At 31.9% G+C, this 25490-nt stretch overlaps 1 protein-coding gene across 6 annotated transcripts in view; it reads right to left on the bottom strand.

Moving 5' to 3' along the window:
• The window catches only part of LOC134725790 (dynein axonemal heavy chain 3-like), a 63907-nt gene that overhangs the window by 25095 nt on the left and 13322 nt on the right, over nucleotides 1-25490 (bottom strand). For all 6 annotated transcript variants that reach the window (XM_063589942.1, XM_063589943.1, XM_063589944.1 and 3 more), the window contains 31 exons: nucleotides 25301-25437; nucleotides 23201-23306; nucleotides 22563-22741; nucleotides 22116-22209; nucleotides 21807-21897; nucleotides 21255-21445; nucleotides 20067-20298; nucleotides 19415-19626; nucleotides 18841-18932; nucleotides 18243-18357; nucleotides 17295-17465; nucleotides 16544-16806; nucleotides 15544-15745; nucleotides 15148-15354; nucleotides 14689-14803; nucleotides 14056-14251; nucleotides 13273-13381; nucleotides 12707-12997; nucleotides 12289-12380; nucleotides 11537-11891; nucleotides 10803-11025; nucleotides 10371-10501; nucleotides 9625-10044; nucleotides 6597-6758; nucleotides 6162-6287; nucleotides 5476-5633; nucleotides 4817-4897; nucleotides 4313-4496; nucleotides 3609-3791; nucleotides 3037-3263; nucleotides 83-286 (listed from right to left, as the gene is read on the bottom strand). In XM_063589942.1, the coding sequence (XP_063446012.1) occupies nucleotides 83-286; nucleotides 3037-3263; nucleotides 3609-3791; nucleotides 4313-4496; nucleotides 4817-4897; nucleotides 5476-5633; nucleotides 6162-6287; nucleotides 6597-6758; nucleotides 9625-10044; nucleotides 10371-10501; nucleotides 10803-11025; nucleotides 11537-11891; nucleotides 12289-12380; nucleotides 12707-12997; nucleotides 13273-13381; nucleotides 14056-14251; nucleotides 14689-14803; nucleotides 15148-15354; nucleotides 15544-15745; nucleotides 16544-16806; nucleotides 17295-17465; nucleotides 18243-18357; nucleotides 18841-18932; nucleotides 19415-19626; nucleotides 20067-20298; nucleotides 21255-21445; nucleotides 21807-21897; nucleotides 22116-22209; nucleotides 22563-22741; nucleotides 23201-23306; nucleotides 25301-25437 (5549 nt within the window). The remainder of the gene's footprint in view (nucleotides 1-82; nucleotides 287-3036; nucleotides 3264-3608; nucleotides 3792-4312; nucleotides 4497-4816; nucleotides 4898-5475; nucleotides 5634-6161; nucleotides 6288-6596; nucleotides 6759-9624; nucleotides 10045-10370; nucleotides 10502-10802; nucleotides 11026-11536; nucleotides 11892-12288; nucleotides 12381-12706; nucleotides 12998-13272; nucleotides 13382-14055; nucleotides 14252-14688; nucleotides 14804-15147; nucleotides 15355-15543; nucleotides 15746-16543; nucleotides 16807-17294; nucleotides 17466-18242; nucleotides 18358-18840; nucleotides 18933-19414; nucleotides 19627-20066; nucleotides 20299-21254; nucleotides 21446-21806; nucleotides 21898-22115; nucleotides 22210-22562; nucleotides 22742-23200; nucleotides 23307-25300; nucleotides 25438-25490) is intronic.

Raw genomic sequence — 25490 nt, 5'->3', positions numbered from 1 at the left:
GAGACTTATGTAAATGAAACACGCGTCTGGCTAACTGAATTATAATCTGGGTAGCTTTGATAACAATATAACTAAGACTTACTTTTCTATGACTTCTGTTAATTGTTTTAAGTCTGTAACTTCATCGTACACTTTATTTTCAGCAATCATGTAATCTCCAAAGAACAAACTACGAATGTTTTCATCTACAACAGTTCCGCTAGCTGATAAATGTCCAAGGATTTTATCTATGTTCATCTTAAAACTATTTGAACATTGTTCCTTAACTATCTTGAAAAACATTTCCCTGAAAGAAAACAAATTAAAAGAACTATTTTTTGTTTTTTCTTAAATTAAAATAAAGATTTATTTTTTGTTTTTTCTTAAATTAAAGAATGTTTTGTTTTTTCTTCTACACATTGCATTTGGTGTGTTTTTCTTTTACAAACTGCATCTGATGTGTCTTTTTTATAATATTGCATTCAATTATACATGAAAATATAAACCTCATTCAGATTTCCAATATGTTTCTGTAGAAGCAGTGGTAGCAATATAAAAGAATCTACTACTATTAATACAAAATACAATACATTGATTGCATTGAAATATATTGATTTCCAAGTCAACACAAAACATAATTCTATCAAAACATACATCTAATATTCCAAACTAGAGGCTCTAAAGAGCCTGTGTTGCTCACCTTGGTTTATGAGAACAATAAACAAAGAAAGCAGATGGATTCATGACAAAATTGTGTTTTGGTGATGGTGATGTGTTTGTACATCTTACTTTGATGAACATTCTTGCTGCTTACAATTATCTCTATCTATATTGAACTTGGCCCAGTAGTTTAAGTGGAAAATGTTAGTAAAAATTTCTAAATTTTATGAAAATGGTTAAAAAAATTGACTATAAAGGACAATAACTCCTTAGGGGGTCAATTGACCATTTCAGTCATATCGACTTATTTGTTAATCTTACTTTTCTGAGCATTATTGCTGTTTACAGGTTATCTCTATCTATAATATTATTCAAGATAATAACCAAAAACAGCAAAATTTCCTTAAAATTACCAATTTAGGAGAAGCAACCCAACAACAGGTTGTCCAATTCATCTAAATTTTTTAGAGCAGGTATATCTTCACCTGATAAACAATTTTACCCCAAGTCAGATTTGCTCTAAATGCTTTGGTTTCTGAGTTATAAGCCAAAAACTGCATTTTACCCCTATGTTCTATTTTTAGCCATGGCGACCATCTTGATTGAATGGCCGGGTCACCAGACACATTTTTTTAACTAAATACCCCAAAAATGATTGTGGCCAAGTTTGGATTAATTTGGCCAAGTAGTTTCACAGGAGAAGATTTTTTGTAAAAGATTACTAAGATTAACGAAAAATGGTTAAAAATGGACTATAAAGGGCAATAACTCCTAAAGAGATCAACTGACCATTTCGGTCATGTTGACTTATTTGTAAATCATACTTTGCTGAACATTATTGCTGTTAACAGTTTATCTCTATCTATAATAATGTTCAAGATAATAACCAAAAACAGCAAAATTTCCTTAAAATCAACAATTCAGTGGCAGCAACCCAACAACGGGTTGTCCCATTCATTTTAAAATTTCAGGGCAGATAGATCTTGACCAGATAAACAATTTTACCCCATGTCAGATTTGCTCTAAATGCTTTGAATTTTGAGTAATAACCAAAAACTGCATTTAACCTCCATGTTCTATTTTTAGCCGTGGCGGCCATCTTGGTTAGATGGCCGGGTCACCGGACACATTTTTTTAAATAAATACCCCAAAAATTATTGTGGCCAAGTTTGGATTAATTTGGCCAAGTAGTTTCAGAGGAGCAATAACTCCTAAAGGGGTCAAATGACCATTTTGGTCATTTGACTTATTTGTAAATCTTACTTTTCTGAACATTATTGCTGTTTACAGTTTATATTCATCTATAATAATATTCAATATAATAACCTAAAACAGTAAAATTTCCTTGAAATTACCAATTTAGGGGCAGCAACCCAACAATGGGTTGTCTGATTCATCTGAAAATTTCAAGGCAGATAGATCTTGACCTGATAAACAAATTAACCTATGTCAGATTTGCTCTAAATGCTTTGGTTTTTGAGTTATAAGCCAAAAACTGCATTTTACCCCTATGTTCTATTTTTAGCCATGGCGGCCATGTTTTTTGATGAAATGGAAATTAAAACACAAACTTTATTCTAGATACCCTAAGAATCAATCAGATGAAGTTTGGTTTAAATTGGTTCAGTAGTTTCAGAGGAGAAGATTTTTGTAAAAGATCATGGAGATCTATGAAAAATGGTTAAAAATTGACTATAAAGGGCAATAACTCCTAAAGGGGTCAACTGACCATTTTGGTCATGTTGACTTATTTGTAAATCTTACTTTGCTGAACATTATTGCTGTTTACAGTTTATATCCATCTATAATAGTATTCAAGATAATAACCAAAAACAGCAAAATTTCCTTAAAATTACCAATTTAGGGGCAGCAACCCAACAATGGGTTGTCTGATTCATCTGAAAATTTGAGGGCAGATAGATCTTGAACTGATTAACAATTTTACCCCATGTCAGATTTGCTCTAAATGCTTTGGTTTTTGAGTTATAAGCCAAAAACTGCATTTTACCCCTATGTTCTATTTTTAGCCATGGCGGCCATGTTTTTTGATGAAATGGAAATTAAAACACAAACTTTATTCTAGATACCCTAGGAATCAATCAGATACAGTTTGGTTTGAATTGGTTCAGTAGTTTCAGAGGAGAAGATTTTTGTAAAAGTTAATGACGCCGGACGCAGGACGACGACGACGCCGGACGCCAAGTGATGAGAAAAGCTCACTTGGCCTTTTGGCCAGGTGAGCTAAAAAAAGCTTCTTTTAAACTATTTCATTTAATCAATATTGGACATGCTTGAAAATTCCCATTCAGTGTTGATTACCCTGTCCTTGACAAAACAATTCAGTATATTCAAATCTACAATATCAAAATAATTGGTGGAAAAAACCCTTGATTTTACCTGTCTTCATGATCAATAAGACGATCATAGAATACTCTGTAAACTTCATGCACCCACAAACGCATTAGTTTATCTGCTTCCTGTAAATGGGTTGATGGAACTAGCAATACACCTCTAATTACACGAGCAAAGTCTCTTAAATTGAACACGTAATGACTCTTAGCTGGAGTTGGAAGGAAATTTAAAACAGCTTCCTTGTATACTCCCATTGTGGCAGCTACCAATAGCTGGAATAGATAAAAAAAAGTTTAAATATTTAATTTAATGAGGAAAGAAAAAACAGACTCAATTATCAGCATCAGAAACTGCATAGACATACAATGTTTCAGTGTAGCCCTTCACTCCATTCTTAATTATCAGTGTTCCAAACTTTCTTGTTATTTCTTATATTCATACATGCCACACCAAGTTATTAAATTGGTTTTCTGCCAATCTAGCCAAGAAGAAGTACTGGACCAGTTTATAAATCATAATACAAACATTTGAAAGGAGGGGACAAAACTTAAAAAAAATAAATGAAATTTGAAATGTGGAATTTTCTTAATTTATTTTACATCCAATAATGATCTCACCTTTCCATTCCTTACAAATGATCCTTCAAAATTGGCAAAATGCCAATCTGTAATTGATGTGAAGATTCTGGTCATTGTTGAATCATCGAACTCATTTATCGATACAACATTCAAATGTCTGGTAAAACGACTTGTAATATCGTTCCTACCTCCACCAGGTGGACCCATAGCTGCTACAAGTAGCTGAAAAATAGATATATTTACTTAACAGAAGTATAGAAATACAGTTAAGTATCAGAAGTATGATTACTGTAGTCACTTTTGACACACTCCCTATTTCCATTCTCAATCTTATTATCTATGAAACGTTTGCAGAATATTTCATATTACACAATATTAATTTCATTCAAAGATATATTTGAAAGTTTTTTCTTCATTTAAGCCCTAGATTCTTACTAAAATAAAATTAAATTAAACGATAATTGCTTAAACAATGGCTAGGTTAGAATATGCTGAGATATTAGAAAACTTCTATCCAAGAAGTCACAATAAATGTAATTATAGCATCAGAGGGTTTCATGAAAATTCAAAGATTTTGGTTTTCAGACTTAAAAACATTAAGAGATGTATCATTTTAAATATCCTATATACCTATCAATTATTTTAAGCAAAACAATACTTCGTGCTTAAGAAAATTGTGCCATTAGCACACTTTCTGAATCGCAAAGTTATAGGAATTTGCAAGATTTTTGTCTGATACATACCACGTCTGTTAGGAAAACTTTAGTTGTATCTTTTCTGTCATACCAATGTCCATGATCTAGCCACTGCCTCAATAATTCTATAGGAGGCTGAGCTCCGTACTTCTCTTTAGCTGGCATGTTCAGGTCATCAACAAACGTGACAGATTTCTTTCCCATTGGTGGACCAAACACTCCTTTTCTTCTCCTGATAATTGTAAGTTTATTTTCTTCATTAGAATGGTAATTCATACTATAATTTTCCAAATCAATTAAAACATAATATGATACCAATATTGGTTTAAAGGATTCTGGAATAATATTTTTGAAATGTAATTAAGGTCAAAAGTTACTGTATATGTTGGATGGTATATATAGTCTTCTATGTGCAGGATTTTCTCACTATGTTAAAGACCCATTGGTGGCCTTCTGCTGTTTACTGCCCATTGGTTGGGTTGTTGTCTCTTTGACATATTCCCAATTTCCATTCTTAATTTTCTTCATTTAGATCAATAATTTAACTCTTACCTGTCAAGTTTAGCCATTACAATATCTTGTGTCTGATTGGCTGATGTTCTGGCTGAGAAATTGATACAATTTGGCATATACCTATAAAAGTATAACAAAAATGTAGAATGTTTTCAAGTAAACATTTATCTATGTTTCAACTATTGTATAAACATAAAAATTATTGGTTAGCATAGGCAGTATTTGATTCAAAGGAAAAGGAAAATTAACTTTGAAACATAATGTAATTCTATCAAGTGAACCAACACCTGAAGTGGTGATTGTGTGGGAAGGTAAAAACGAGTGGATACCGCTAGGTATTCACAGTTGTATTGAAATCAAGGAATATGTGTTGTTGTCTTTTGTGACACATATTTGATATATAATGTGAGAACCAGTATCCTTAAATATGTTCTTCTTGTTTTGGGTGGTGTCAATCAATCCTAGAACAACAATCTAATCACTAAGTTTAATCGCTGTAAATCAATGAGGTCTTTAAAAGACACGGTGGCAGATAAACCCAAAAGCTCAGAATACTCCAATAGTCTTGCTTTGTAGAAAACTATGAAGTTGAAATCAAAAAGAAGACAGGAAACCACAAAATAAATAAATTTAGTGTTACTATCAGCTATAAATTAGATATATGTTATTTTTTTTCTCAAATCATTGATAAAACTTACAAATCTTTAGGTAGATCTAGAAGGAAGCCATTTGTAATAGCAGATTTTCCTGTACCAGTGGGCCCAACAAACAACATGGGCTGTGAATGTGGAAGGTATGTAGTCAGGAAGAAAGCTTGTCTAGCTGTGTCTGTAGTCTGTATAATTACTTCATTAATCTACAAAAATATACATATATGAGAAGCATGGAGTTGTATCAGTTACTAAAATGGCAGTAACATACAGTATATAACTTTGAATGAGGAAACTTCAAAGGATTGTTAGCACTGTTAGTAATAAGTCCAATGACCCAGACTAGTCAAACTTTATTTGGACTAGTAAGTGAGACACATACAAAAATTGATGGAAAATTTGTCTTTGGACTAGTAGTGAGAAAAGATTTTGGCTATCTGTATACAAGTAACACATTACTTCTTACCAGTTATATGATTTTCTCAAAATATATTGTTTTATTACTGTTAATTCAGAAATTATTGAATTCATTTATTATTGTGATTTTGTCATGTTAGACTAAAATGCAATATAAAAATTTTGCAATATTGAGAAAAATCCTGTTTAATTTTAATCAAAAATATGAAAATGCCAGTGTCAATTATTGCGATTATAACCCTGTCGCAATTATCCCAAATAATTTCTTAATTTACAGTAATACTTTTTAAACATCTGTAATTGAGGGATAGTCTTACCTTAGCATCCTTTGGAATTATCAGTTTATTTTTATCTAATGTGTCCATCCATTCAATCCAGTTACCACTGGCTTTCTTCTCAAAGCAGAAATCGTATATTGAGGATCTCTCTGGAATCATGTTACTCTGAAATCATCAAACAAAATACATTTTTATTTATGCACAGCCGTTTAATAAATTTACATGATCATTTTTTTTTTAAATGTTTCAGCATAATTAATCAACCATTATGTAACATATATTAAAAATAAAATGGCAAACTACATGAATCATATGTTCTACTTAAAAAAAAAAATCTAAATTATGTGTGAGCAATTTGATCTTGTGCAGCATGTCAAAACATTACAATTCTACGCAAGAAAAGTAAAAAAGAGAAATTCCAGAATATGATGCAGTAAGTTTATAAAGAGTGTGATGAATTGATTGGTGACTGACCTTGGTTATTTTGATTGACTTTGGTTTGGGATGATCAGGATCTACACCACTGACAATATTTCTGAAGAACGTATCAAACAGTTTACGTCCATCATCAGCAATAGTTCCTCCTACAGTCCAGATCAAGGAGAACAAAAACAATCCTTGTAACCATAATGTTATCTGAAATATAAAGCAGTTATTGTTATCTCTTGGTATACAGTCCAGATCAAGGAGAACAAAAACAATCCTTGTAACCATAATGTTATCTGAAATATAAAGCAGTTATTGTTATCTCTTGGTATACAGTCCAGATCAAGGAGAACAAAAACAATCCTTGTAACCATAATGTTATCTGAAATATAAAGCAGTTATTGTTATCTCTTGGTATACAGTCCAGATCAAGGAGAACAAAAACAATCCTTGTAACCATAATGTTATCTGAAATATAAAGCAGTTATTGTTATCTCTTGGTATACAGTCCAGATCAAGGAGAACAAAAACAATCCTTGTAACCATAATGTTATCTGAAATATAAAGCAGTTATTGTTATCTCTTGGTATACAGTCCAGATCAAGGAGAACAAAAATAATCCTTGTAACCATAATGTTATCTGAAATATAAAGCAGTTATTGTTATCTCTTGGTATACAGTCCAGATCAAGGAGAACAAAAACAATCCTTGTAACCATAATGTTATCTGAAATATAAAGCAGTTATTGTTATCTCTTGGTATACAGTCCAGATCAAGGAGAACAAAAATAATCCTTGTAACCATAATGTTATCTGAAATATAAAGCAGTTATTGTTATCTCTTGGTATACAGTCCAGATCAAGGAGAACAAAAATAATCCTTGTAACCATAATGTTATCTGAAATATAAAGCAGTTATTGTTATCTCTTGGTATACAGTCCAGATCAAGGAGAACAAAAACAATCCTTGTAACCATAATGTTATCTGAAATATAAAGCAGTTATTGTTATCTCTTGGTATACAGTCCAGATCAAGGAGAACAAAAACAGTCCTTGTAACAATAATGTTATCTGAAATATAAAGCAGTTATTGTTATCTCTTGGTATACAGTCCAGATCAAGGAGAACAAAAATAATCCTTGTAACCATAATGTTATCTGAAATATAAAGCAGTTATTGTTATCTCTTGGTATACAGTCCAGATCAAGGAGAACAAAAATAATCCTTGTAACCATAATGTTATCTGAAATATAAAGCAGTTATTGTTATCTCTTGGTATACAGTCCAGATCAAGGAGAACAAAAATAATCCTTGTAACCATAATGTTATCTGAAATATAAAGCAGTTATTGTTATCTCTTGGTATACAGTCCAGATCAAGGAGAACAAAAATAATCCTTGTAACCATAATGTTATCTGAAATATAAAGCAGTTATTGTTATCTCTTGGTATACAGTCCAGATCAAGGAGAACAAAAATAATCCTTGTAACCATAATGTTATCTGAAATATAAAGCAGTTATTGTTATCTCTTGGTATACAGTCCAGATCAAGGAGAACAAAAACAATCCTTGTAACCATAATGTTATCTGAAATATAAAGCAGTTATTGTTATCTCTTGGTATACAGTCCAGATCAAGGAGAACAAAAACAATCCTTGTAACCATAATCTTATCTTAAATATAAAGCAGTTATTGTTATCTCTTGGTATACAGTCCAGATCAAGGAGAACAAAAATAATCCTTGTAACCATAATGTTATCTGAAATATAAAGCAGTTATTGTTATCTCTTGGTATACAGTCCAGATCAAGGAGAACAAAAATAATCCTTGTAACCATAATGTTATCTGAAATATAAAGCAGTTATTGTTATCTCTTGGTATACAGTCCAGATCAAGGAGAACAAAAATAATCCTTGTAACCATAATGTTATCTGAAACATAAAAGCAGTTATTGTTATCTCTTGGTATATAGTCCAGATCAAGGAGAACAAAAACAATCCTTGTAACCATAATGTTATCTGAAATATAAAGCAGTTATTGTTATCTCTTGGTATACAGTCCAGATCTAGGAGAACAAAAATAATCCTTGTAACCATAATGTTATCTGAAATATAAAGCAGTTATTGTTATCTCTTGGTATACAGTCCAGATCAAGGAGAACAAAAATAATCCTTGTAACCATAATGTTATCTGAAATATAAAGCAGTTATTGTTATCTCTTGGTATACAGTCCAGATCAAGGAGAACAAAAATAATCCTTGTAACCATAATGTTATCTGAAATATAAAGCAGTTATTGTTATCTCTTGGTATACAGTCCAGATCAAGGAGAACAAAAACAATCCTTGTAACCATAATGTTATCTGAAATATAAAGCAGTTATTGTTATCTCTTGGTATACAGTCCAGATCTAGGAGAACAAAAATAATCCTTGTAACCATAATGTTATCTGAAATATAAAGCAGTTATTGTTATCTCTTGGTATACAGTCCAGATCTAGGAGAACAAAAACAATCCTTGTAACCATAATGTTATCTGAAATATAAAAGCAGTTATTGTCATCTTTTATAGTGTAAAATTCATATGTTGATTTGTATTTCTAATATTTTAAATTTACATCATGTAATTTTCTTCTTCTATTTATTTGCCAAACCAAGCAATGTTTTTTGAATGTTGAGAATATTTGACAGCAGTAGGAGCTACATGAATCACCATTTCCTAAATTCTATTTCCTGTTTTATTTAAGGAATGACTTCAATAATTTTTTTTCTATATATGAAGAAATAACATCAAAAATATTGTGAACACTGAATACCACTTATCGGCTTATTTCAAAATGTGCACTTCATTTTTCATGCTATTTCGAATAGACAGAGAAAAAAAATACAGTCATTCCATTTCAAGCGGAAGAAAAACAGGAAAACATGTTGATGACGTCAAAGTCACATGACAAAATTACGTCAATGAGCTGATAGACAAAACACTGTCAGCCAATCAGAAGACGTGTTACATCCAAAATTAAAGTATTGAAATATAAACACAAATGAACACAGAAATATATTTGATATAAAAATGTACCTGTTGTTTTGTAAGTATATCTGTTTGTTCTTCTTGTTCGTCACTTTTCTCCATTTTAACACATGTATCTTTAATCTCGTCCAATAGACATGTATACAGCCTCATCAAAGACTGAACCAGATGCATGTCTGATGTCGTCATAAACACTTTACATTTCTTATGAATAAAGTATAAACATGGGTCAATTAACCACTCAAACAAGTCATTCACTAGGTCTTTATCTTCCTGTGATAAGTTATGGGGAAGTTCATACATCATATACGATTCTTTGAATGGTCTCCAGCCCAGCTGGTGGGGTTCTAAGTAGATCATACCACATCGACTGACGGTAGCAGGGGAAGCCTGTTCTAAATCAGCAGGCTCAAATATCAGGTTCATGACATTAGACATCTGAATAATTTCACCACTCATCAAACATAGCTGTAAAAATAAACAACACAATACTGTCATTTTAGATATTCCACTGTGTATCATAATAACACCAGCAATTCATTTAACATTTTCTATAAAATGCCTATCAATATAACCACTGTCTAAATCTACTATCCTTTATTTTTCACTGTCTCTTTCCTTATTGTCCTAAGATTGAGACTTTAATGTGCAGTTCTTGGATAAAGAACAGTTTGAAATTTTATAAACTTAATCCTATTTTTGATACATTTTTATACATAATGATAGTGAAGATTTTTTTCACTAGAAAATAAATAATCAATATTTTTTGTAAAAACAAATAGAAATTAATAAACCTTTTTGTTATCATCCAATACAGTGTTCATGTTTTCTATCCACACAGCATCCACAGGTCCATCAAATAGAATCCACTTCCTGTCTTCATTTGGATTACTGGCATATTCTCTGAATGTATTAGCAAGTACACCTGAAACATAAAAATATGTCTTATGATCATCCAAAATTTGCAATATTAAATATAAATAGCTGTGTTTCAAATATCTGCACAAATGCTACAAAAACAGGTACAACATTTCATTTTTAGCTTATGCGTAAAGTTTTAGAAAAAAGTTCATAAAAATAACAAACTTTTCTTTATCTTTTGTGTCTCAACCAATTATTTAACTCGTATAACACAAATGTATGCTTAAATCCTGGTTAAATATTCAAGCTTGAAGTGGTATATAAAACATATGCAAAATAACGATTAAATTAAATAAATATAATACCATCAGTCCATTCATGAGATACTGGATCAAAACATCCATACAGCTGGCCCATGGTGATAGCTTTAGGGTTGATTATTCTGTATATTGTCTTAGACTCAGGGTAGAGTCCTGAAGCATGTAGATCTGAGAGGGCATCAGCTAACACTTGCCATCCCTGTGTTTTACCACCTAATGGTTCTCCTACTATCATCAAACCATGTCGTACCAAAATCATCTCATATACCTGTCAAATATATTATTCATTTCATTATTTTTAATCGTGAAAAAGCTCCAAGCCTGTATGGGTAACCTTAACTTTTATATGTGTATCTAAGATGTGTCACAGGAATTTTGTAAGCTAACATATCATATCTATAAATGGATATTGGATTCCAATTGGTGGGCTTCGGCTGTTGGCTGCTCTATGTTGTGGCTTTGACACATTCCCCATTTCCTTTTTCCAATTTTATATTGCATAGCAACATTATAATCTCCTCCAAAAAATCATTTGCAACATTTAAACATATTGCAGGAGTGCAATTTTAGCTTCAAATCATTGACATCATCAGTGACGAATAATTTAAACAGTTAATCAAGCTTCTCTATACAATACAAGGTTTATTGCATGAATATTGTATGTAAACTTTTAACTATCAATCTCTTAGATCTTAGTTTATTCTTAAACAGTTACTCACTAAAATAACTATTAAAAATATACATCAAAAGTTACAGTAAATCATTATAACAATTATCACCTGAATAATTTTATCCAAGAACCATGGATGTGGTTGTAGATGCCTCTTTACTGTATTGTCTTTAAGTGCCTCCATGAATAAACCATAATCAGGCTTAGGGCATTCCACACCAGGGAACAGATCAGAAATAATACCCTCAAACAGAGGTACATCCTGTGCTAAGAATTTAGGAAGATTGACATCCATGATGGCTTTCAGAAGAAGGACTGGTTCCTCTTCTTCTAAGTACTTCAGTTTCAGGTTACCAGCAGCAGTCAATACTGATTTGACAGCTCTCATTCCATAATCATAATGGTGCTGTGATGACAATTGTTCAGAACACAATGTGTATACTGCGACAATTTTGTTTGCCAAACTGAAATCAAAAGTTGGAATAAACATAAAGAATATTGAAGCTTCTCAACCATTCAGTTAAGAAAATAATGTAACAAAAATCATAAGTTCTATCATTTCAGCATCTACGTTTTTTTAGTTTTTTTTGTTTTTAGTAAAACAGCTTATTGGACATAACATGGCTTAACTTTATTCATCATCCTTGGGCCTTTAATAGCTTACAGTATAGTATGTGTGGTGCTCATTGTTGAAGGCCATACAGAGACCTGTTATTGTTTCCACTCTTGTCCATGGGTCTTTGTTGGATAGATTAAAAAAAAAATATGTTTAACACATCTTTGAACATCAAGCTGAAATGTAGATAAAAAGAAAATGTATTACAATCTAAGTGATAGCCATGGTAAATATCTATATCTTACCTTCTTGCATCTACAAATCCCATAGAGTACAATGAGATCTCTCCAATCATACCATAGTCTGGCACCATCATAGCTACTGTTCTGAATAACACCTAAAAAGGATTGATTTAATATTGTTATATATAATAAACATTTGACTTTCGATATGTATTTCTTATCTAGTTTTGTGTTTCTTTCAGTGAAATAAAAAAGATTTTTATAAAATGTTACTGACTTACAGATGATTCTTAACACTACAAAACTACCAGTAACAAAAAACTTTTTCATATTTATCAAAGATCACATAAGGAACATCATCAAGTTGTATTTGTTTTTTTCTTTCCGTTAGTTTCTATGGTTAAAAAAATTGGTTAATTTTGTTGTCTATTTCAGCTTTAACTACACACTTTTGTGCTTTTTCCAATGTTGAAATACAAACCTTAAGGTTATCAGGTAATTCCTGTCGGCCAGCATAACCAGGGTTCATGGTAATAAAACATGTACAGGAAGGATTAAGAGCTAATTCTGTCCCTTCAAATATAAATCTCTTTAGTCCTGCTGCTACAGCCTGTTGGATACTTAGAATTTGTTGGGCCACAACAGACAATACTTCCAACTCTATACGATTAAACTCATCAAAACATGCCCATGCACCGGCCTGGGCTAAACCTTTGAAGAATTTACCCATGGCCTTGTAATCCAAACCATCTGAACAGTTAAATACCACACACTAAAATATAAACAGGTATAAATCAGGGTTTCATTTAAGAAATTAAATTTACATGAAATAAACACTTTAGCTCCAAAATAAAATTTTAGTCGTTATAACCTTTAAAATATGTTAATCTGTAGAAAAAAAAGAAAAAAAAAGTTAGCTTACTGAAGGCAAACTTTTTTTCAGTGTGTTAGACTTGCTCTATGTTATGGTTTCACAAATTTAAAGTGACGAGAAAAAAAATCTGTTAAATTAACTTGAAACTTTAAAATGGAAATTATGAACTTTACCTGTTTAGCAACAGCTTTGGCTAAATCTTTACAAGTCTCTGTCTTCCCTGTACCGGCTGGACCTTCAGGGGCTCCACCAAGGAATAATTTCAAAGCTCCCATTAATGTTCTGAAAACAATGCAATTGTTTTGTTATAAATTTGGCTGTTAGGCTTCTCTTTTAAATTGTTTTACATTTTTCATGTTAACACCATAATAGCTAATAATTCTGTATTTCCCCCCTCCCTCATTGTTGAAGGCCAAGCTTATTACCACTTAATTTTTACTTTGGTGGATAGTTCTCTCATGTTCAATCATACCACTTCTCATTTTTTTATACAATGTTTAGTTTTAAAAATATTTTATTTGCATAAATACAAATTCTGTGATAAAATACAAGTCAAACAGACAATGTTTAATGTCAGTAAATATAACAATTTCTGAATATCATTAAGTAACCATTATAAAGAAACTGTAGGATTTTGCAGTGATAAACCTCCCAATGAGTTAGAATAAAATACAGCTGCTGTTTAAACAATAGAGATCACAAATTCAGACCGAACAGCTGAAGGACACCTCCGGGTTTGGAAATATCTCCCTGCATTGAAGACCTGTTGGTGACCTTCTGCTGCTGTTCTATGGTTGGGTTGTTGTCTCTTTGACACATTCACCATTTCCATTCTCAATTTTAGAAATCAAGATTTATCAATCATTAAAATATTCAAATTACTGTGACATAGAAAAAAGCATGATGCTAGAAACTTAACTGAAAAGATATTGATCATGATCAGAATCCTAACTCACCTGTAACATCTGTCTGTCAGTGGTGTAATGACCAAACGTCCTGAGTTACCAAGATACTCATAACCATATTTGATATCTGTGGTTATCATTCTAACAATCACATCATCTTCCCAGTAATAACGTAACTGAGCTAGCCAATCAAAATCAAAGGGACTGCATACATTGTCTTTGGCCATCTGGGCAACAACATCACGAGCTGAAAAATAGTAATAATTCTATTGTCATTTTCTAGTTAAAATATTTAATGCTTGATTTTTGTTGGATACTATATGTTGACCATTAACTATTTTGTGTTATTGGGCTGCTGTTTCAATGTCAGAAAAGTGTATTTAAGATATTTCAAATGGAAGCATACCTTCCACTCTGATAATTCGATGGAACACTTTATTTCAATATTAACTGTAAACCTTTCATTACAGCAGTGTATTTTTCATATTAATCATTCTTATATTATGTTTATAAAACATCTATTATGTAAAAAGTGAATTGTATAAACCTACAAACCCTTTAAATTATCATACTAGCTGTATTCATATGAATATTGCGCCTCTTTGACATGCATTTATGTGATACAACCCTCATATCGTAAACCAAATTCACATATTTTTGATAAATCATCATATGAAAACCTACCATGTACATCAATTACAGTCAAAGCTCCAAGGGTTACTCTTATTCCAGCATCTAGTTTACCTCTCACCAATTGGACAATCTGGTCGATCTGGCCATTACACTTTAAATGGTATTTCTGTGAAAGAGAATATACTTTTTAATAAAAACAGGAATTATAATTTACTATTATTGTATATATCTACAACTTCTATAACACCAGGTTTAATTCAAAGAGCTTGCATACTGATGTGAATAGTCCACAACAGCATAACAAAGTGAACACATTTAAATTGATCAGGATACTCAATGCTCTTCAACTTCATACTTTATTTGACCTTTTAAACTTTTTGGATTCGAGCGTTACTGATGAGTCATTTGTAGAGGAAACATGCGTCTGGCATAAATACAAAATTTAATCTTGGTATCCATGAAGAGTTTATTTATAGACTATGTGACTAGAGAAAAATACAATGCACCAACCTTTACTCCATCTGGTTCCTTCATTGATTCTGTTACTTCTGATGTCCACCATATAGAGCCTACACAGATGGCAACTTGACCAGGCCAGTCCACTACCCATTGATTACGAGGTGTTGTACTGTAGGCAGCGTTAGAGTCCATTATAACTTTACGTAAACTGCTCATCATTACATCTTCTACTTGTAACAACCATTTCTCTACCATACCCTATCATAGAAACAGATTCATAAGTATGCACATATAAAATGCTGCCAGAAAAAATTATTGAATTAAAAAAAAAAAGAACAAAATGTATTGAATATATATCTATCTATATGCTAATGTGGGAGGCAGTACAAGTAACTACAATTTCATTTGTACATTATGCATGAAAATGCAAAACTTCCAGAAACTTACATTTGCTTTTGCAGGTATGATCTTTGTTGAGAAAGGTACAGTTTCTTTTTCTGCTGAGACCATGCCTACAATTTCCTGGTTTTCTGTGAATTCCAGTTTACTGATACCCTCAAAACATTTCTTCAAATGAGGCTGCACACGCATTGGATCTTTTGTCTCAGACAAGATTTCTAATAACTCATCGTTTGACAAGAAGAAAAATCTGAAAGACAAAAAAGTTAATATCGGTAAAATCTATTCAATAAAAAATGAAAACCCAAGCTTGCTTTTGAAATCGTCTCCAAAAACATTTATCCAGTTACATACATGTGATAAAAGCGGATCAATTGACTTGGCATGTTGATCATCGTATGTAGTATAATCAGTTGACCTCAAAGTACTTCTAGTTCTAACATTACAAGAGACTAAGAAAGTCCTGTACAACTGTTGTTCTCCAACAGACTTAAAAATTCATATATATTATGACTATAGGTTTCAAACACTGTTATACATATAGATTCTTACATTGATACCAGTGGATTATCGGATTTATCCAATCGAGATAGTTAAATTATCAATTTTAAAGTTCGAGCCGCCTCGGCGAGTACTTTAAAATTTATAATTTAACTATCGAGATTGGATAAATCCGATAATCCACGAGTAACTATGTAAGAATCTGTTTCTCTAATGATTAAAAAGACATTTTCTTTTTTTGTTTACCGAAAATCCCCTTCGAGTGCCTTTTACATTGCACGAAGTTGTCAATTTCATTAACACCTGTTATCATATTTTGGTTCATTCAGTCAGCCAAAAAGGTCGTGACCCTCAAAATCATCCAATGATCTTCTGAGATCACCAGCAACCACACGTTGATTAAATTTTTTTATACAATGGGTTCGAAAAGGGATAAATTTCCATAGAATTAGAGAAAAGATTTTAAATGTCATAGTTTAAATATACATACATTACTTTAACTTTTCATTATGTTTTTTACCATACTATAACACCCAGCTTATCTTACCTTGGAAAATACAATCTCTTTTTCTCTAGATATGCATTCAATCCTTTCTGGATTTCATCTAATAGATTGTTAGCATCTCTCAGACGTCCCAACATGTTATTCTGAGATGTAGCTACCAGACAGTTAGGATCTTTGATGGCCTCAGTCATGATGTCTCTCCATACACTATCTACAATGCCAAACTTACGACCCTCCTCAGGCATCTGAGCTAAAATGTCCTCTGAACTGAAGATAGGTTCCAAATACAACCATGTGGCTTGACACTGTAAAATGATACAATTAATGTTTAGGCTTTCTTGACTTCACATAAAGGTTATTTCAGAAATTCCACTATCATTATAGGTCAGCTATTTTGAGGAAAAAATGATTTTCAAAAGATTTCAATTTTTGTGGATTATTTTTTTGTCTGGCTATCAATTTTGTGGATTAAAAAAAAATATTTACATAGATATGTGTATACAAAAGTCTGCATACAAGATTATAGAAAATGTGTTCTTGGCGAAACATTTAATTTGTGGTTCAACTGTACCCATATAATCCACATAAATTGGTATCCCATGAATATTAATAATGAATCCATTGTATAAGTTAAGTGTAACTTTCCCTTCATCTGACTCTAGATCAGCACCATACAACTAAATACATTAACAAATCTACATATTTATTAAAACTTGAAAGGTAGATTTAAAATAAGTTATTATTTCTTCCTTGCTTCATTCATTCAAGTTTTGATTTGAGTTGTTATCTTTACCTTGAGCCATTCATCCAGGATGTCTTGCATCAGTACCAACTTTTCTTCCCATTCTTTCATCTCAGCTTCAAATGGTTTAATGAATGGAGAACCTCTCATGGTCTGAGCTTTCACAACATGATCATCTAACAGTACTTGTATGTCATCTGGGGCAGCCATAATACTGATTCCCTGAAAAATAAATATTTATGCCTCAGTATGTCATTACAAACATGAATATGTCTTAAAAAATAATTTCATTCTTTTTGATTTTAACCATTTCCTTTACCCTGTCATTTCTTCTTAACTTATAATTCTAACATGACGTCCTTCAAACTCTTTGAGTACACACCCGTGGTAAAATATGAAAATATTGCTAGGGCTGTTCTTATTGTACTCCCACGTCATATGTATTTTAATGAATGAGCTACCCGACGTCATAGAACAACGACGTCAGAATATAAGCAGTTTACAGGAAAATACACGCTTGTGAAACCGAAAATCATCACAACAAGAAAACGTAAACAAACGATGCTAAAATGTGATATAAGCCAATTTTTTTTTTAAACATATAAGACATTTGAGTAAATTATCATTAAATTTATCCAAAACTATCTAAATACATTATTGTAAACAGTTTAAGCATGTCACTTATTGAGTTTGTTCCATTTATTTACTGATTGAATGGCGCGTTTATTTATGGGAACGGCAAATATCAGGCTCTACCTAGACCACTTTGATCCAAAAGAATTGCCGTATTGTCCTATTAGAATCAAAATAATTCATGGGGGCTTGAATATATCTATATTTTACCCCTCGCTATCGCTTAGGGTAAAATATTTGTCATAAAGGGCCAACCCGTGGTAAAATCACGATATATTCAAGCCCCCATGAATTATCTCTTAAATATTATCAAATGTTTGACATTGTATGTTTGAAAAATTTCACACTAAAGATTATGTTATTTACTGTTTCTCTGTATGGAATCAACTCAAAGGCCATGTCTTTCCATTCAATCTTCATCTTCTCCAAAGCTTTTTCTAGAGAGAACTCCTTTGCTGCAGATGCTCCTATGTCTTCCAATCTATAAATAACCAATTCTTAGTTAGGATCTATACTTTAATATTTTATTTACTCTAATCTCGAAGTGAAGATATGTGTAACAACTTCATTTACTATCAAAACTCAAAGAGTGTTTTTGTTAAATCAAAGACTTGTTTGGGTTTTCTATATAATCCATTTAAAAAAATCATGAATCTTTAAAAAAAAAAAAAAAAAAAAAAAGAAAGAAGTTTGCCTGGTTCATACCTTCTGTGCTCTTGTCTAGTAACTCCATTGTAAGTGTTTCAATATTTTGCAAGTAAACCAATCTTCAGCACTTTTTTTCCAGATCCTTACTTATATGTGTCTATTACATTTGATTTATTGTGCCTTCTTCAGTTCTCTGTATTTTAAGATGTTTTCATTCTGTTTTAAATGAAATGTATTTTGCATGATTTCTCAATTACATTTAGATCTTTATCTTTGAATTTTCCTAACCAATATGACTCATGATGTTATTACTTACTGTGCCAGGAATTTAGTGAGACCATACTCTAACATATTACTGAGGGAAGTTCCATCTACTGGTCTGATATCTGTCCCTACTATATCACTCATCTGGAAAACAAATCAAACAAATAGGTTAGGCCATTTAAAAATGCATCACAATATATGGAAGAATCTAAAACATTTTTTTACTCAAATTCAAATCTTTCATTGAATTTCATTCAACAAAGGTTGGGGTAAACTCATTTTAAATGGACTAAGCTTACAACTACTAAAGATGTTAACTATGGCAAAATGTCATTGCTAGATTGTTTGTAATTGCTTTGATTCACAATTTTGTTTTCAACTCCTTTATACAGTTATGATCAAATCATCCATTTTTTGTTTGGCCATTTATAACCACTAAAGTCATGTTTATCAACTGACAAATATCAGTCATATCTCACATGCAGATGCTTAGTAGATTTGGCCCTAAACTTGGACAAAAAAATAAAGGTGTAATCCCATTCCCTACACTTATAGAAGGGGCACTGAGGGATTTCAATAAAGAATTGATATCACTAATAATTTAGATATTGTCAAACTAAACTCACCCTCTGCCAATGTCTCTCCCTAATACCAGGATTACAGATTGTGGATAAGATGGGCAGATGCTGTTTAAACTTGTCAATTTTCCCTCTGACATTATCAGCTATTCTACGTGGTCCAGCTTGATCATTAAATGTCTTTGTTAACTTGTACATCTGTCTCCACATGTCTCCAACGTCATTCTCTATTTCTTCAGCATTCAAATCCTGGAATGCTCCTGAAAAACATATTTAATTTATCATATTTTAGATTTTACAACAGAAGATAAAAGTAAAGCAAAACACAACATGTCATTTACCTGTGTCAACAAAATAACTTAACATCCAAATTTCAAACTATTTATGATCAAAGGCAACTTTGTTAAGATTATTTACATTATTTAAACACAACAGTGCTTATACAAGCGTGTGGTTAAGGTTTGATCCCCTTAGGTCAAACCAAACACTTGGAAGTTCCTTTCTTAAGCATGCAGTATCTAAAATAAGAGCAAAGAACTGTTTACTCCCGTCAGAATTATGTGTTAGTCAAGACATATCTATTTATAGACTAACTTCATGTACAAGTATGCTAAAATACTGGTTATGCATGTCCATCTAGAACAAAACAGAAGTCATTTCATATTTTTTGTATAAGGCTCTTTATGTTATAACCACTTACCATTAAGCCACTTCTCATGTTTCTGGTGGAAGGAATAGGCAGTATTCCATAGTTTCTCATATGGTTCTTTCATGGTAAACATCTGCTGTAACTGTGGGAAGAAACTCTGTTCCCATTCTAGAAGAGTCTCCTCATCATTGATACCCTCTAGTTCATCACGTGCTGCTACTAAGTTTGTATCTAGTGCAGCCAACTGTTCAGTGTTGTTTCTCATGGCATCTTCACTGAGGAACTATATTATAGAAGAATAATAATTCATTAAACAACAATCTTTACTTTTTTATGACAAAATTGAATTTGAACCTAAGAAGAATCGAGAACATTTGAACCACACAATAGATTATAAAAATTATCAACAGATAATGAATAGTATAAATCTGCTTAATAAAAGAAAATATTTTTTCATTTTTTTTCCTTTTCAGTGAATTTACGGCTCTTTTCTTAATTAATATATAACAGTTTGATTGCCATGGATGAACATTTTTTACTATTAAAATAAATCAATTAACATTATCAGCAATATTTTTCTTCTTTCACACACGTAAAAAATCAACCAGATACAATTGGGACAAAGGAGTAGGTCCGGTAAGGATCGATTTTGGCCTCAAATTTCAGGTTCATCTGAAGAAAGATTTTGACCTCTTTTTAAACATTTAAGTGTCTATTTCATTTGAATCAGTTAGTTTATGTGAAAGATTTTAACTGATCTAGTCATTAAAAACGATCCGATTTAAGCTCAAATATGAAAAATCTACCAAATATGTCGAAAAATGTCACTTTTCAAATGGTTTTTGTCAAAAATGGAAGTGGCCGCATCCGTGTTCATCCAAAACCTTTATATATGTTATGTATTATCATAAAATACAACTCACATTTCAATATTATGGATGAACACGAATGCGGCCACTTTCGTTTTACACGAAAAACCGTCTAAAATTTAACAAAAATGATAGAATTGTGAAGATTTCGGTAATTTAGCATGACTTAATGGTGCTAGTACTCGATATATATGCATTGTATTGCCAAAAACAACCCATATTTATGTAGCAGAAGCATTCTACTGTCCAATAAATAACTAAAAGTTTACATTATAACAAATTTGTAAAACTGCTATATTTTGGGGCCAAAAAGGGGTCTTACCAGACCTACTCTTTTCTTTCACTCTTGTTTTTAAAAAGTGAAACTTACTTCTTTCTTCTTGAAAGATTCCACTTCTTTCATCATATCATTCAATTTCTCCTCAAACTTGGCAACCCTACTCTTAAGTTCATCTTCAATAGAATCTCTCTTACTAAGGATAATCTTCTGAGCTATCTCAAACACATTCTTAATGTGATCTGGCCAGTGGAATACATGTGTGTTCAACTTCTGGTCTTCAGCTGTTAAAAGTCATTGGTATTGTTATATTAAGCATCTACTAGCACTCCATAATTCTATATGAGTATAAATTATGGAGTTAACCAAAAACGCTTTAAATATTTAATACTCTTTGTGAAATAACATTAAGTAAATAAATACATTTCTGAATTCTGATGGTAACCTATTAATATCTATGCCTTGTTATTAGCACAATAAAAAGAAACTAAGAGATTAAGACTTTGTTTGTTCACATCATAACTTTAGATTAAACAAAAGAGCAAATTAATGTATTATTTTCTTCTTTTTTGGGAGACATATACATGACCTTAGTAACAGAGTATTGAGTCTAATTGGCCTTTTATAAAGGAGAAGATAACTTACTTGGATAAATAGCATAATCCAACAGGAACATGAGGCGATCCTTGGCATCCTCTATATCATCCTTTAACTTGTACACTGTCACCTCCTGGGACTACAACAGTAAATAAGATTGTTATTAACTATAAAAAAAAACACATGGCAATCCCATGCTTAAACTCATTTTAAATTGTAATACTAGACTAGACAAGTTCTTAGAAAGTATGTTTAATCTCATTTAACTCAAAATTGTAATTCTAGTTGTTTACTTAAATAAAATTATAAAACAACTTTTTGGGGCAATGTGTCACGTTTTTTTCTGATTTTACTTACAGTTTTCAAGTATTCCTGTATTTCCACAAGTTCTTGTGTTGTTTTAGGTGTTTCATTTACTTTATCTGCCATTTTGTCATATTTCTCACACAAACTACAATAAAGAATTCATATACTGATTGATTGCAAAACTTTCAAGTATCTGAAAATGCAGTAACATTCAAAATCAAATATTTCTGACAATTTGAGGGCATTTCTATACATAAATAAAAACAAAATGATAACAGTGAAAATTCAATCTTTTGTAAAGCCCATAATAAGTATAATTTTTCTAACATCTTTGACATATGGCCTGAAAAGAATTCTCAGAAAAAGACCTACTAATCTATGCTCTGAATTCAATATACCAATAGAGGGACACAACAGATAGTTTTATTTGTGAACCACCTATATCATATCCATGAAACAAGTTTCAAATCTCTTTTCAACAAGACAACAAATACATACGCTCTGTTCATGTCCCTGTTATCATCAATTTGTCTGGTAACCAGTTTATCCTTCAGTCTTTCTGCTCTACCACACAGATCATCATTCAATGCTACACAGTCCAGACAGAACATACTCAGTGGAACTGTTATTCTCAATAAAGCTATTTCTTCTCGCAGTTTGTTAAAGGCTATGATTTTCTGTAACACAAATTATGAATGTATTTGCAAAATTGAGAAAGGAAATGGTGAATGTGTCAAAGCGACAACCACCCGACCATAGAGCAAACAACAGCTGAAGGCCACCAATGGGTCTTCAATGTAGCTAGAATTCCCGCACCTGTAGGTGTCCTTCAGCTGGCCCCTTTAAAAGTATGCTTACAAAAGTATTTTATTTTCAATTTTTTTTTTATTCCAATTTAATAGATTCAGTAATTTTATAAAAGGAAAATATAGACAGATATATCATATTATATCATATTATAATTTAGAGATATAAGAAACTTATCCCACATTTCCAATGGAACAAATTTTTACAAAATTATTTACCAAAATCTCAAAATAACGACTAATCATTGAAAAACCTGTCTGTAATTTCTGTTCAAGTGATTCTCCTTGCGGAAATTGGCATATAAAACATATGATTGATATGAACATTACCTGTTTATAAGCTTCAATTGAGTGATCTTCTCTGAGGAAAGCAGCAACTTCTTGCTCTGCTTCATTGTTTAGTAAGTTAGCATACTTCTTGTATGTGTTCAAATACCTGAAAAATGCACAAAATAGCTTCATGTTATAATCAACAAGTAAAAAAAAACCAAAAAAACACAGCAGCATCTACCAAAAATCATTAGATTGAAAGTCTGTGACTTGTAAAAGTTGGTTTGTGCTGGTGAAAATATTTAGAACTAGAGGCTCTAAAGAGCCTGTGTCGCTCACCTTGGTACATTTGTATATGTGAATATTCAACAAAGGACACAGATGGATTCGTGACAAAATTGTGTTTTGGTGATGGTGATATGTTTGTAGATCTAACTTTACTGAACATTCTTGCTGCGTACATATATCCCCATCTATAATGATTGGCCCAGTAGTTTCAGTTAAAAGTGTTAGTAAAAATTTACAAATTTTATGAAAATTGTTAAAAATTGACTATCGATTCGTCTGAAATTTTCAGGGCAGATAGATCTTGACCTGATAAACAATTTAACCCATGCCAGTTTTCCTCTTAATGCTTTTGTTTTTGAGTTATAAGCCAAAAACTGCATTTTATCCCTATGTTCTATTTTTAGCCATGGCAGCCATCTTGGTAGGTTGACTAGGTCAACAGACACAATTTTTAAACTAGATACCCCAATGATGATTGTGGCCAAGTTTGGTTTAATATGGCGCAGTAGTTTCAGAGGAGAAGATTTTTGTAAAAGATAACTAAGATTTACGAAAAATGGTTAAAAATTGACTATAAAGGGCAATAACTCCTAAAGGGGTCATTTGACCATTTCGGTAATGTTGACTTATTTGTAAATCTTATTTTGCTGAACATTATTGCTGTTTACAGTTTATCTCTATCTATAATATTTTTCAAGATAATAACCAAAAACAGCAAAATTTCCTTAAAATTACCAATTTAGGGGTAGCAACCCAACAACAGGTTGTTCGATTCATCTGAAATTTTCAGGGCAGATAGATCTTGACCTGATAAACAATTTTACCCCTTGTCAGAATTGCTCTAAATGCTTTGGTTTTTGAGTTATAAGCCAAAAAATGCATTTTACCCCTATGTTCTATTTTTAGCCATGGCGGCCATCTTGGTAGGTTGACCGGGTCACCGGACACAATTTTTAAACTAGATACCCCAATGATGATTGTGGCCAAGTTTGGTTTAATATGGCTCAGTAGTTTCAGAGGAGAAGATTTTTGTAAAAGATAATTAAGATTTACAAAAAATGGTTAAAAATTGACTATAAAGGGCAATAACTCCTAAAGGGGTCATTTGACCATTTCGGTAATGTTGTCTTATTTGTAAATCTTATTTTGCTGAACATTATTGCTGTTTACAGTTTATCTCTATCTATAATATTTTTCAAGATAATAACCAAAAACAGCAAAATTTCCTTAAAATTACCAATTTAGGGGTAGCAACCCAACAACAGGTTGTTCGATTCATCTGAAATTTTCAGGGCAGATAGATCTTGACCTGATAAACAATTTTACCCCATGTCAGAATTGCTCTAAATGCTTTGGTTTTTGAGTTATAAGCCAAAAACTGCATTTTACCCCTATGTTCTATTTTTAGCCATGGCGGCCATCTTGGTTGGTTGACCGGGTCACCGGACACAATTTTTAAACTAGATACCCCAATGATGATTGTGGCCAAGTTTGGTTTAATTTGGCCTGGTAGTTTCAGAGGAGAAGATTTTTGTAAAAGTTAACGCAGGACGACGACGGACGACGACGACGACGGACGACGACAGACGCCGGACGCAAAGTGATGAGAAAAGCTCACTTGGCCCTTCGGGCCAGGTGAGCTAAAAATGGTTTGTCATATTGATTCATTTTATAGTCAAAGCTTTTAGACCTGCATCTCATTGTTTGTATTGTAATATGAAAATTATTGATTTTGTTATGATCATTATTGGAAATAAAATATCTTCTTCTTCTTCATAGTGTTTGAAATTTAAACAAATATTATGACTGAACAAGAAGTCAGGTATTGGCGTAACACTGACCATTCAATGTTCTATAGAAATGTTGACTTACTTCTGTGGTCCAACAGTGTTATTTTTGAATATATCCATAGCTCTGTCTACATATTCTACAACTAAAGATTCCTCAATCTTGACAGTTCTCAACAGTAACTTCTTACTTCTCATATCTGGAAACAACTCACATTCAACCTATAATGCAACATGTCACAATTAAAAAAAAATATGATTAGATTAAAATTTTT

Source organism: Mytilus trossulus, chromosome 7 (assembly GCF_036588685.1).
Source record: "Mytilus trossulus isolate FHL-02 chromosome 7, PNRI_Mtr1.1.1.hap1, whole genome shotgun sequence".
NCBI classification, from domain to species: Eukaryota; Metazoa; Mollusca; class Bivalvia; order Mytilida; family Mytilidae; genus Mytilus; species Mytilus trossulus.
Note: the sequence above shows the minus strand (reverse complement) of the source record. Positions and strands in the feature narration are given on the sequence as shown.